Genomic DNA, 14282 nt, shown 5'->3' on the forward strand with positions numbered 1-14282 from the left:
TTCCACTCACTCATCGCGGGAGCCGGGGAGGTCGGTCCCAGCCATGGCTGCTGCGAACCCTTGGGATCCCGCGTCCGCTCCGAGTGCTGCCGGGCTACTGCTGGGCCATTTAGTTGCTTCGGGGGTGGTCACTCAGGTGCGTGGACGGCGATGGCGTCATTAAGGGGGTGCCGGCGGTGGAGACAGAAGATGGCTGTGAGGTGGTGGTGCTGGGCGGCGGGCCTATGTGTGAGGGTGCTGGGTGGGGGCTGTGGTGGAGTAGAAGCCAATGGAGGCCCTTCCAGGCAACAGTAGTGACGGTTCTGTAGTGGTTGTGCGAAAGCGGGGCTCCGAGCAGAGGATGTTTCAGGTGTCCGCGGGCGAGATATCCTCGGTCAGTTCTTGAGGGATAATAAAGATCAGTCTTCTCCTGCTTTTTCTCACCCAGTGATAGCGCCTCTGTATAGTAATGGGTGCCGGGGTTAGGAAATACGATTAAGTGTTAAACGCTCCCAAACGCTTGTTTGAGGTATTGAAACATATTTGGGGCGGGAGATGCTGGGTACAGGAGAGCTTCAGGGAAAGCACACAACTTTAAAGGCAAAAAAAGAAAGAAAGAAAGAAACATTTTAAAAATGTTGAGAAGTACCAGGAAGACCTTGGAAGGTGAATGCAGGAGGGGAGTAATTATCAGAGAAGAGGCACATTAGTCCCAGCTTTTTAGTTGTAGTTTTAGGTTCCGCAAGAAGAACATGTTAATATGCCAAAGTGAAAGGAGCCAATAGAGGGAATAATGGAATCCAAGTGGCAGAAGTGACAAGGGAATGGGGAAAGTGAGATTGAGGGAAAGAAATTTTGAGATAACGAGCAAGTTGAGGGTTTTCACTAAAAAGGAAATGGAAAAGTAGAAAGGTAAAATCATCCGCAGACATTAGCTGTATGAACATGATGGAAGATATTTAGAAGAGTCATTAGAGAATTGTACCTTACTCTTGTTCTTTAAAAGATAGATAGATTGATAAAAGAGAGAAAGAGGGTGGGGAGGGGCAGAGGGAAAGAATCTCAAGCCGACTCCTTGCTCAGCTGAGCAAGAGGTTGGGGCTGCATACCACGACCTTGACATTAAGACCTGATCCGAAATCAGGAGTGGGAGGCTTAACGGACGGAGCCACTCAAATGCCCCTACTGTACACTAATTTTTTTTTAAAGATTTTATTTATTTATTTGACAGAGAGATCACAAGTAGGCAGAGACGGAGGCAGAGAGGAGGAAGCAGGCCCCCTGCCGAGCAGAGAGCCCGATGTGGGGCTCGATCCCAGTACCCTGAGATCATGACCTGAGCCGAAGGCAGAGGATTAACCCACTGAGCCACCCAGGCGCCCCTACTGTACACTAATTTTTAAGATGAAGAATGTAAAGCGGCGCCTGGGTGGCTCCATTGGTTAAGCCTCAGACTCTTGACTCTTGATTTTGGCCGAGGGCCTGGGGATGGAGTCCCATGTGGGGCTCCGCGCTCAGCAGGAAGTCTACTTCATTATTTTCTCCTTCTGGCCGTCCTCGCTTGCGCATGCGCGTTCTCCCCCCACCCCCCTCCGCAATAAAGGTTTTTTTGTTTCGTTTTGTTTTGTTAATGAAGAAACTAAGGGGTAAGAAGAGCAAGAAATTTACCCAAGGTCACTCAACCAGTGAAACAGATCACAGTGCTCTCCCTTTTCTGACACATTGTATCATCTCTGGGATGAACTGTGATAGGTGATACTATGACACTATCTTGAAAAAGTTTAAACTTCTGATGAAGAATTCCTGTAGATTAACGGAGGTTCTAGTAACCAGATCTTAAGGATTGGGGGTGGGAGGGGGTACAAATGAATGCATTGGAAAGTAGGCAGAACATAACTACAGAACTCACCAGTTCTCACCTTCTCTTACCTCCTGTTTTCTTCCTACCAAATCGCCTGGTAGTCTCACATTGTTTAGTTCTGTAACAAAGTAATTTGGCAAACATACTGTAAGACATTTGGGACTTACCCTCTAGAGTGTATTGGTAGAAGAAATAAATACCTAAGAGAATTTTGACATTGATAAGTCAGGTATTTGTTGGGGTAGAAGTTGTTGTGAAGAGCATTGTCTAGTGTCCTTTAAGTAGCACTAGCTGGACAGTTACCTGTTTTGCCTACAGGTAAAAATCTCTTTAAGACCATTTTACAATCTTACTACACAACTAGTCCCAATGAGGAAACCTTACAGATTTGTAGTATGATTTTACTTTAAGCAAACTTTACATATGAAGACCTATTTTTATTAGGAGGATTTAGCGTTGGTTCTTTCAAAATGATGTTATATGATCTCTTTAGCCTATCCCTTAAGTGCACATCATCCCATGTACATTAAAAAAATGAAGTGATGCTTGAAATTGTGATAGCGATGCAACTCTTCCAGAAAACATAACATGTTTGTGTTTTGTTTTGGTCTATCCATTGGGGAATGATTTAGTGGAAGAAAGTATAGCTAACTCTCTGTGGGATAAATGGGGTATTTGTTTTTGTTTATGCCCTCGGACTACTTTAGTTGCCTTACATCCTAGCTATTTTTCTGGCAAGCTTTAGTGAGTTATGGTAGGTCGATCGAATACATACACATACACTATATAGAGATCTATGTAGACCTTATTTATATGTATGTTTATACATTTATATGTATAAATTTTCTATATAAATTCTGTATAAATATATACATTTATATATATATTTTTTCTCAGTGTGTCCTGCCCACCTCTGTATCCCCTCCCCCACTTTAAAGCCTCTGCTTTTAATTTCTCTGCTATACTGCCTCCCTTTTAATGTCCCTCAGCTGGAATTCAGTATGAAGTAGAAAGGACAAAAAAGAAGAAAGGATGCCCCCAAACACAAGTTTATACCTATATGTACTTTGTACACAGTGTAATCAGGATTTTTATATTATACATAAAAGTCTTAGATTTCATCTTCTTGTGCCTAGCAACAGAATGAACAGAAATACCTTAAACAGACTCCCTTTATCAGGATCCTTTCATTTTCACTGTCCCTTTACCCTACTGGCATATAAAGTGTATAATATATATTGGCAGTAGTCAACAGTAAAAACTTTTCTGTAGTCCCCAATCCTTGCCTTCTTTTTCCTTTTTTTAAGATACAAGGTTAAGTCACAATCCTCAAATGTTAGAATTAGAGAAATTTGGCTACTCTTTCTTTCCTCTCCTTTTGTCTCTCCCTTGAATGTTCTCACTTTTCCATTGGTTTCTCTTACATGTTCTTGGCTAAGCTCCATTACCATGCTGTTGAACCTAACAGTTTACTCGTTTGCATGTGTTCAGTTAAGATTAGCATATACGCAGGGAGGGATGAAGAGATACCAGACTACAAGTAAGTTACGGTGAGGAATGGGAGATGTTTTACTTTTCGTTGATCTTCTACCTAAGAGCAGAAAGAAGAGTAAAAGAGTTATGCTGATATGATGGGAATTCAGTAGATTAGATTCATCCTCATTTCAGCCATGATACATATTTATAGAATGAAGTTAAACTCGTGCTTTGTTCTCCCAAACCTCGATTTGGCCATCAGTAAAATAACTTGTGTTATCTTCGTCATTTAATGGAATATCTATTGACTTGACTTTATCCCTGGTACCCCATATCAGCCAGGATTTGCCGTTTTTAAAATAGATTTTATTATTTATTTGAGAGAGAGACAGAGTGGGAGAGAGAGAGAGAGCATGAGCAGGGTGAGGAGCAGAGGAAGAAGCAGACTCCCTGTTGAGCAGGGACCCTGATGGGAGGTTCAGTCCAATGTAGGGCTGGATCCCAAGGTAGATGCTTAACTGACTGAGCCACCCAGGTGCCCCAGTCGTGGGTTTTTGCTGGTGAAATACTCATAAAACTTACCATGTTAACCATTCTTAAAGTGTACAATTCAGTGGCATGAAGTACAGTCACAGTGTTGTGCAACTATTTTCATAACATTTTTTTTTAATCAACCCCAGTGAAAACCCCCATATTCATTAGTCACTCCCCATTCCTTACTGCCCCCCAGCCTAATTACTTTTATTTTCCATACCATCCCCATTTAAATTTCTAAGATATATATTATATATCATCATGTTACTTCTTTATTCTTGAATTACTTGAATTTCCTGCATTATAATTGCTTGTCATAGCCATCAAGATCTTCTACACTTATGTAGGAAACTACATATTCAGATTCTTCTTCCCCTTCTTTCCACATATATGTTAGTACTAGAAAGCTTTTCCTTCCCATCCATCCTTCAGTCTTCTACAGCCTAACTCAATGAATGCCTATAAAATCTGTTGTCATTGGTTAGCAAATTTTTGCTATTAAGGACCAGAGGGTAAGTATCTGAGGCTTTTAGGTCAATATGGTTGTATCTTGTCTATTGTAGTGTGAAAGAAGCCAGAGGTAATAAGTAAATGAATGGGTGCAATTGAGTTTATTCTGGATCCTGAAATTTCAATTTCATGTTGGATGTGTGTCACAAAATACTGTTTTTATTTTTTTCTCCCAGCTTTAAAAAATTAAAAAACCATTCTTAGCTTATGGGCTGTACAAAAATCGGCAGTGGGCTGCATTTAGTTCATAGACTATCCTCTCCCACCCTTTTTCCTATAAGATCTCTAAAGATCTCTAAATGTGCTAATATTCTTGAAAAGAAGAAGAGGATACGGAAACTCATGGCTGAAGCCAGGGGATGAACAATATTCTTATTCTGAAGTAACCTGCAATTTAAGGAGGCAATATATGCAAGCAGTATTTTGCATAGAATTAAAGGATAAAAGGAGGGAGTAAGCTTTTCAGAAGAATAATTCCACCTGGACAAAACATTCCTTTAAGAGAGTGAGTATGTGAAAAGAGACAGTATGAATGAATTATAGCCAATAGAGGTCATTTAATGAATCAGATAAATGATTCCATGGTGGGAAAGTATTTGACTTTAGCCCCAGGAAGGTCAGAGGCTAGGTTTTGTTGATTTGTGTATAGGCAATTCTCCATCAACCTCAAGCTCATCCTTCTTAACCTTATCAGTTGTTACTAATGCAGTTGTATTGTGCATAGTACTTGAGGAAATAGGACAAAGGTGATTGAGTCTTGTTTGTTTTCTTATTTTTTAAATATTTGGTCAAAAATTTGTGATAGTGAATATTTAGTGCCTTTTTTTTTTTAAAGATTTTATTTATTTATTTGTCAGAGAGAGAGGAGCAAGAGCGAGCACAGGCAGACAGAGTGACAGGTAGAGGCAGAGGGAGAAGCAGGCTCCCTGCCAAGCAAGGAGCCCAATGTGGGACTCGATCCCAGGACGCTGAGATCATGACTTGGGCTGAAGGCAGCTGCTTAACCAACTGAGCCACCCAGGCGTCCATATTTAGTGCCTTTTGTTTTAAAGAACATAATTCTTTCTTTCTTTTACTCTTTTTTTTTTTAAGATTTATTTAGGGGCACCTGGGTGGCTCATTCAGTTAAGCATCTGCCTTCAGCTGGGGTCATGATCCCAGTGTCCTGGGATCAAGCCCCCTGTTGGGCTCCCTGCTCTCTATTGACAGAGAGACAGATCACAAGTAGGCAGAGAGGCAGGCAGAGAGAGAGAGGGAAGACAGAGAGGGAAGCTCTCTGGCTGCTGAGCAGAGAGCCCGATGCGGGGCTCGATCCCAGGATCCTGAGATCAATGACCTAAGCCGAAGGCAGAGGCTTTAACCCACTGAGCCACCCAGGCGCCCCTAAATAAATAAAATCTTAAAAAAAAAAAAGTATATTTATTTATTTGAGAATGAGAGAGCAGGCACAGACTGAGGTGCAGAGAGGAGGGAGAGGAAGAGGGAAAGAATCCCAGGCAGACTGTACACTGAGCACAGAACATAATGTGGGGCTCAGTCTTAGAACCCCAAGATCACTACCTGAGGCAAAACCTAGAGTCTGCCTGACGCTTAACCCACTTAGCTACTTGGGTGCGCAGATAATGAGTATTTTAAAAAGAGGAATATACATTGCTACTGTTACTCTCTGTACTTCATTTTTCAAGGGCTGTGTTGGACGTAATAAATCCTCATGTTTGGGGCACCTGGGTGGCTCAGTCCTTAAATGTCTGCCTTTGGCTCAGGTCTTGAACCCAGGGTTGTGGGATCGAGCCCCATGCTGGACACCCTGCTCTGCAGGAAGCCTCCTTCTTCTTCTCCACTCTCCCTGCTTATATTTCCTTTCTCGCTGTCTCTGTCTGTGTGTCAAATAAATAAGATCTTAAAAATAAGTAAGTAGGTAAATAAATAAATAAATCCTCATGTTTTAAGCCTATGGGGGTGCTGTTCCAATGCACACAGAAACTTTGTGACACACTGCTACTTTCTGTTCATTTACCAATAGGAGATGTTAAATATATCCAAGAAATCAGCTTCCTACTTTGCAAACTTCTCCAGACTACAGCAGATCACAGATATTCAAGCTGAAATCTACCAGGTATATTATATTGGACTTTGTACTTTCTTTTTTTTTTTTTTTTAAGATTTTATTTATTTATTCGACAGAGAGAGATCACAAGTAGGCAGAGAGGCAGGTGGAGAGAGAGAGGAGGAAGCAGGCTCCCCACCAAGGAGAGAGCCCGATGTGGGGCTCAATCCCAGAACCCTGGGATCATGACCCGAGCCTAAGGCAGAGGCTTTAACCCTCTGAGCCACTCAGGTGCCCCTGGACTTTGTACTTTCTGTTTCTAGTACAGGAAAAAAAAATTAATTGATTCCAGCAGTAGTTCTCTTACACTTGGAACATTGTCGAGCACATAACTGAGTAAGTGTTTACTTCTTTGTAGTAATAGTCATAGTAATAGTTAGTAGTAGTAGCAGTAGCAGCAGTACAGCTTCAACACCAAAATGAAAATCTTCAGTAAATTCCCTGGGCTCATAACAAATCCTCCTCTCCCTGCGCACCCCCCCATATTCATGGGTTAAAGACTATGCCTTTTTTACTAAAGTTTAAGCCTTCAGGCAACATTCTACATGAACTCAATATTGTTTTTCTTCTCAATGTAGAAAAACTTGGAAATTGAACTTTTAAGACTAGAAAAAGATACAGCAGATGTTGTTCATCCTTCCTTTTTGGGTAAGTAATTTGATGAAATGGGTAGTCATTGGAATTTCAGTTTTTTCTTGAATTACCTTGGATATGCACCAGGCAATAAAATTACAATATACCATATTTTTTTTAGGTATTAGCCCAAAGCTAATAAAATCTTATATTCTGTGCTCAAATAGAAGTTCTGTTGGTTCTACTGCAAATAGCATTAAAAGTGACCCAGGTCAGAGCTCTTCAAATTCAGGAAAGCTTGAAAGACAAAGAAAGGCTGAAGAACTTTCCAGATTACGGGAAACTAGAGGGACTCCACAGCCAAAGTACAATGTGGTCATGGATTGAATACTTGATTACGAATTCATTTTGCTATAAGGGACATTATTGAGTTACTTGGTGATATGTCAATATGAACTGTATTAAATACTGGTAGTATTGTTCCAATGTTAAATTTTCTGAATTTGATACTTGAATTTACGTAAGATTATGTTCCTATTTGGGGAAATACATGCTGAAGTTTTAGAGGTGAAAGTTCTTGGTATTGACAACTTACTCTCAAATGAGTCAGCAAAAATACATGTATTGAGTCTGTGAAGAAAGAAAGATGTAGGTAAATGTTAACGGTGGGTGAAGAAAGAAAGATGTAGATAAATGTTAACGGTGGGTCTAGGTGAAATGTATGTGGGAGTTCAATAAAACTTCTCTAAGTTTGAAATTTTTCAAAATAAAAAGAATGATTCAAAAAAAAGAATCAGTTGGAAGCATTAATTGAATTGTGGTCAAAATATTGAAATAATCAGAAATAGCTTGAAGACATGTTCATTTTTTTAATTTCATGTAGAATGTTAGAGGCAGAGATGAGAAAAGATTTTATGTGAAGAATATGGCTCTGGGGGGTGCCTGGGTGGCTCAGTGGGTTAAGCCACTGCCTTCGGCTCAGGTCATGATCTCAGAGTCCTGGGATCGAGCCCCGCATCGGGCTCTCTGCTCGGCAGGGAGCCTGCTTCCTCCTCTCTCTGTGCCTGCCTCTCTGCCTGTTTGTCATCTCTCTCTGTCAAATAAATAAATAAAATCTTAAAAAAAAAAAAAAAAAGAATATGGCTCTGGCTATAAAAACCTGAATAGATACAGAGTTGAATAATGAAGACAAAGAATTTAGCGCTGGATTTGGTTGTCAGCAAGCAAAATAAGAGAAAATCATTGCGGGGCCCCTGGGTGGCTAGTGGGTTAAGCCTCTGCCTTTGGCTCAGGTCGTGATTTCAGGGTCCTGGGATCGAGTCCTACATCGAGCTGTCTGCTCTGGCAGGGAGCCTGCTTCCTCATCTCTCTCTCTCTCTCTCTGCCTGTCTGTCTGCCTACTTGTGATCTCTTGTCAAATAAATAAATAAAATCTTTAAAAAAAAAAAGAAAAATCATTGAAAGTAAACTGGTTTTGATATTAAAGATAGCAAAGGGGAGATACTCAGGGGGAAATGGATTAATTTTTGACATTGGTAGTGTCAAACCAAAGCAAAAAAAATTATTAGTGATTTTAAAACTTGTCATATTGCTAACTGTAATTATGGTTTCTGGTTTGTATAGCTCAGAAGTGTCATACTCTGCAAAGCATGAATAATCATTTGGAAGCGGTGCTAAAAGAGAAGAGGTCCCTCAGGCAAAGACTGTTGAAACCCACGTGCCAGGAAAATTTGCCTATTGAAGCTGTTTATCACAGGTTAAACTAAAGAGTTGAAATTAGTGGTTACACATATTTCTTGAGGGTTTAGTTTTTTGTTGTTGTTGTTGTTTAGTAGTTATTTCATAGCATAATTTATTAATATATAGTGATTATATCTATTATCATTATTTTTAATGCTGAGACATACAATCAGAAAGAAAATCTTCTGCTTTTAAAGAGTTAAGCTGTGGTGAAGAGAAAGGCATTCTTTTTGCCCACTGTATTTTGGGAATGATATAATGAATTCAATGAAAGAAATTAGATCAATAACATCTAGTAAGATGGATAAAAATTATTTTTATCATGTATAGACCATTTTCTATGAAGTAAGCTTATTGTTGTGTTAATCGTACCTATATGTAAAAATTCTCTTAGGGAGTGTAGGCAGAGAGAGATGAAAACCATGTCAGCTAAAAGAAAAAAAACATGAGTTCTGCTCTTATTTCTGCTGTTTGTATGCCTCAAAACCTTGGGCAAATGATTTGTTTTAGCCTCAGTTTCCCAGTCCATAGAGTGGGGATGCTTTCTGTTCCTCTTTTCCTTATACAAGTATCACAAGTATAATAAAAACAACAGTAAAGAAGCAAACATTTGGGAATCTGATTGCTAACTTTCTCCATCAGTGCCTCACTAGCTGACCCTTAGCAAATCAGTACCTCTCTGTTAAATGTCAGATTTGTTATCTTGTAGTAAAAGAATAAATGTAAAAATCCCATTCTTGTGGATATATTCAGTTATCTATTCAGTATAGTAAAATACCATTAATGTATATATTATACATTATATATATCAGAAGAACTGAGTAATGATTTTAAAGCATTTTGCAAATGTGAAGATTCAAAGTGGTTTTAGGTGTAGACACTTTTAGTCAAGTACATTTATCTTTATTATCTTCACCCTTCATGGAGAATGAGTAGATTGAAATGGAATGAGATTTAATCTAGGAAAATTATATGAGAAAATTGCTAACATTAAGTTTTGTCTCATATTAGGTGGGTATCAAATTAGCATTGTCTCTGTTTTTCTGTATGGATGACGAGTTAATTTCTGCTTAAAGTGAAAGAAAATGATATTTTTATCATTGGTATTTCCATGAATGCAGAAAGGTTATTACTGGCTCACTGTGTTGATTGTAGTTCTCTTATATTAAAAGTCCCGATTGAAAAGAAAAAAAAGGAACACAAACTAAAAAAAAATAGTTGACTTTTTTCTCTGTCTTTTAGCTGTATGGTACATTTGCTGGAATTGGCAGTAACTTTCATTGAAAGATTAGAAAACCATCTTGAAACAATTAAAAATATCCCTCATTTAGATGAAAATCTAAAGAAAATGGTGAGTATTATCTCAGCTACTTCACATTACATTTGGCTGTCTTTAGTTCTTTTATACTAGAATCTCAAATATGTGATTGCTTTAACCTTTTTTTTTTTTTTTTTGAGAGGGAGAAGGTGGGGAGGGGCAGAGAGAGAATCTTAAGCAGGCTCCACACCCAGTGCAGAGCCTGATGGCAGGATTTGATCTCACAAACCTGTAATCCTGACCTGAGCCAAAATCAAGAGTTGGACACTTAACCAACTGAGCCACCCAGGCACCCCTTTGTTTAACTCTTTGATAGCTAATATTCTAAATGACTTATTTTTTAAAATTAAAGTGTCTTTTTAGAGCTTTTTTAGAAGTCATTTTACATTGTTTTATTCTAATATTTAATAAATATGTGTTATATTTATTGTTCAAGGGGTTATGCCATAGTTATCAGGAGAGAGAAATAGATATGACAAGTCCCTGCCCTCAAATTCTCAAGGTTTAGTGAGCTCTAAGACGCTATCCGTTTTATAATATTATTTTTGTGCAGTGGATATAGTAGAGAATTACAAAGAAGGTCCTGTATATTAAACAAAGAAAGTGGAGGGATTATTTCTACTTTAGGGAGATAGGGAGTAGAATGGGGGTAAGAATGCTTCAGTAAAGTTTTTATTTTATTTTTTTAAAAGATTTTATTTATTTATTAGAGAGAGAACACAAGCAAGAGGGAGAGGGAGAAGCAGACTCCCCACTGAGCAGGGAGCCCAGTCTGGGGCTCGATCCCAGAACCCTGGGATCATAACCTGAGCTGAAGGCATATGCTATCCAGCTGCCCCTTCAGTAAAGTTTTACATAGTAGTTAGTAGTTAGTAGTGAGCTGAAGCTTGAAAAATCAATGAAATTTGTATCAAAAAGAATAGTTTGGTCCAAAGCAGCAATGTGAGGAAAGACATGAAAATTAGCATTGGCAGTTTGGGGGAAGAGTGGTACTCCACTTTGGCTGATCCTTAAAGGTATTGAAAGGGAGATTAGGGGCGCCTGGGTGGCTCAGTGGGTTAAGCCGCTGCCTTCGGCTCAGGTCATGATCTCAGGGGCCTGGGATCGAGTCCCACATCGGGCTCTCTGCTCAGCAGGGAGCCTGCTTCCCTCTCTCTCTCTGCCTGCCTCTCCATCTACTTGTGATTTCTCTCTGTCAAATAAATAAATAAAATCTTTAAAAAAAAAAAAAAAAAAGAAAAAGAAAGGGAGATTAAATCATGGTTAATTTATGGAATGCCTTGAAAACCAGACTAAGAAGTTGAGACTTTTGAATACTGGGGAACATTCAACAGTTTAAATGGTTGTTTGGTTTGTTTTGTTTTTAGAGAAGGGCACAGACGAGTGATGACTTGATCAGAATTACACTTTAATGGAGACAATATTGGGTAGAAGACACTGAGTCACTCAGAGTATGGGCAGAGAGCTCAGCAGCACCTGGAAGCTTGTTAGAAATGCAGAATTGCAGACTTCATTCACCTTAGACATTCAGATTCTGAATCTATAATTTATTAAGTTCCTCAGGTGATTCCTACACCCATTAAAGTTTGATAAACTGTAGGTTAGAGGACTAGGCAAATGAACCAAAGGCAAAGAAATTTGGAGAATAAATACAAGCATTCAGATAAAAGATTTAAAGCATAGGAAAACAAAAGATTATATAGACTTTGAGATTTGGGACATCAAATTTCTAGAATGTGTCTACTCTTTGAACAAGAGACACATCCAAAGTAATGAAGTAACTAGCCTTGGTGACTTGAGGGTGAGTAGGATCAAGAAATCAAAAAAGTTGGACGCCTGGGTGGCTCAGTTGGTTGGACGACTGCCTTCGGCTCAGGTCATGATCCTGGAGTTCCGGGATCGAGTCCCACATCGGGCTCCCAGCTCCATGGAGAGTCTGCTTCGCTCTCTGACCTTCTCCTCGCTCAGGCTCTCTCTCACTGTCTCTCTCTTAAATAAATAAATAAAATCTTTAAAAAAAAGAAAAAGAAAAGAAAAAGAAATCAAAAAAGCTAATGACCTTGTTTTCTCACACGCCTTCCACAGAAAGTAAATCTTCAATCATTGTTGAATTGCAATAAAATCAAGTTTGTGATACTGAATGTACACTCAGAGATACTCAGTAGACAAATATGGGACTGAATTTTAGGAACGGGGTAGGTTTTACAATACAGATTATGGGTCATCTGCTTTGAGGTGATAATTGAAGACAAGAAGAGGTGAATTTATAAAGAAAAAGCATGTTCTGTAATAAGTGGGGAGGATACAATTTTTTAGGTGAATTTATAAAGAAAAAGCATGTTCTGTAATAAGTAGGGAGGATACAATTTTTTTTTTTAAGATTTTATTTATTTATTTAACAGAAAGAGATCACAAGTAGGCAGAGAGGCAGGCAGAGAGAAGGGAGGGGGAAAAGCAGGCTCCCCACTGAGCAGAGAGCCTGATGTGGGGCTCAATCCCAGGACCCTGGGATCATGACCCGAGCCAAAGGCAGAGGCTTTAACCCACTGAGCCACCAGGCGCCCCGGGAGGACACAATTTTAAGAAGCCTTTGTATTAAGGGGGTAGAAAAGGTCAGGTGTGAACTTTTGGTATCATAACCATTTATGATATAATAATGATATATTGATGACAAATGTAATTTCTCCTCTTTTCCCCTTCTTTCAAACACTACAGAGTATGGCTTTAGCAAAAATGGATATGTTGGTGACTGAGACAGAAGAACTGGCAGAGAATATACTCAAGTGGCGAGAACAACAAAAGGAAGTTTCCTCTTCTATCCCCAAAATACTAGCAGAAGAAAATTATCTGCATAAGCATGATGTTGTAATTCCTTCTTTACCTTTTACTTCTAAAGTTCATGTCCAAACTGTTAATGCCAAGTGACTTGTCAACTTTATTTTTGCCTAATTGTATGTATTATGTGAAGTCTATTTATTTTTTTTTTTTTTTTTTTTTTTTTTTTTTTTTTGTCAGAGAGAGAGAGCGTGAACACAGGCAGACAGAATGGCAGGCAGAGGCAGAGGGAGAAGCAGACTCCCTGCCGAGCAAGGAGCCCGATGTGGGACTCGATCCCAGGACGCTGGGATCATGACCTGAGCCGAAGGCAGCTGCTTAACCAACTGAGCCACCCAGGCGTCCCGTGAAGTCTATTTCTAACCAGTTGTAATATGGGCATGTATAAGCTCTGCTACTAGCAGTACTGAAAGAGCCCTCTTTATATTGAAGCAGTAAGAGTCCAAGTTCATTGAAACCAAATTGAGTTTTCCTTTGTTTTTCATATATTTTCATTATACTTTACAGTAAAACTCTTGAAAATCAAATATAACTATGAGTTTATTAACATGAGTGCATTAGCCATTTCTCAGACAGCAACTCTATTTATGTCTTCTTTTTAAATGCTTGTTTCTGAATTTTGAAGAGTCTTCTTGCAAGTGAAAGTATGTCAGTTTTCCTGTGGGATAGTTACTGAATGTATAGAAAAGAGCAAACATAACAGGCCTAACTGCTGTCCTTTGAAAGGCTTGCTTACAAAGTTGGTCCTTGCCTGGCTTCTGGGAATTTAGATTTCACTAGCGTTCCTTCCACTATCACTGATAAGAGCACTTACCATGACTGAAGTGTTTGTACAGTGTGGCTTGTGCTGAGCACCTTTCCTTCTGGGAGTCTAGAATTTTGGTCCGTGGTAGAAGATAGCTATGTGGCTAGTCCGTGATAATAACCCTCAGTGCTGCATTTCTTTCTTTCTTTTTTTTTTTTTTTAAGAGTTTATTTATTTATTTGACAGACAGAGATTACAAGTAGGCAGAGAGGCAGACAGAGAGCGAGCAAGGGAAGCAGGCTCCCTGCTGAGCAGAGAGCTCATCCCAGGATGCTGGGATCATGACCTGAGCAGAAGGCGGAGGCTTTAATCCCCTGAGCCACCCAGGCACCCCTTGGCACTGCATTTCTTTCTTTCTTTCTTTCTTTTTTTTTAAAGATTCTATTCATCTATCTGACAGACAGAGATCACAAATGGGCAGAGAGGCAGGCAGAGAGAGAGGGGGAAGCAGGCTCCCCGCTGAGCAGGGAGCCCGACCTGGGGCTCGATCCCAGGATGCTGAGACCATGACCTGAATCGAAGGCAGAGGCCTTAACCCACTGAG

The 14282-nt window shown here is 39.6% G+C and overlaps 1 protein-coding gene across 6 annotated transcripts; it reads left to right on the forward strand.

The window, feature by feature from the left end:
• The first annotated feature begins 20 nt into the window (after nt 1–20).
• On the forward strand, nt 21–13822 carry HAUS2 (HAUS augmin like complex subunit 2). 6 transcript variants are annotated; one of them, XM_032343443.1, is made up of 7 exons: nt 21–136; nt 6384–6476; nt 7046–7115; nt 8664–8796; nt 10023–10131; nt 12814–13065; nt 13285–13822. In XM_032343443.1, the coding sequence occupies exons 1-6, from the start codon at nt 44–46 to the stop codon at nt 13021–13023; spliced, it is 708 nt and encodes a 235-aa protein (XP_032199334.1). In that variant the 5' UTR covers nt 21–43; the 3' UTR covers nt 13024–13065; nt 13285–13822. The 6 variants fall into 6 exon arrangements, with proteins under 6 accessions (XP_032199334.1, XP_032199335.1, XP_032199336.1 ...); XM_032343442.1 differs by lacking the exon at nt 21–136 and adding an exon at nt 167–373 and having other exon boundaries at nt 12814–13071; nt 13291–13822; XM_032343441.1 differs by lacking the exon at nt 21–136 and adding an exon at nt 168–373.
• The last annotated feature ends 460 nt before the right edge of the window (nt 13823–14282 follow it).

The sequence above is a fragment of the Mustela erminea genome, chromosome 5 (genome assembly GCF_009829155.1).
Source record: "Mustela erminea isolate mMusErm1 chromosome 5, mMusErm1.Pri, whole genome shotgun sequence".
Taxonomy (NCBI): domain Eukaryota; kingdom Metazoa; phylum Chordata; class Mammalia; order Carnivora; family Mustelidae; genus Mustela; species Mustela erminea.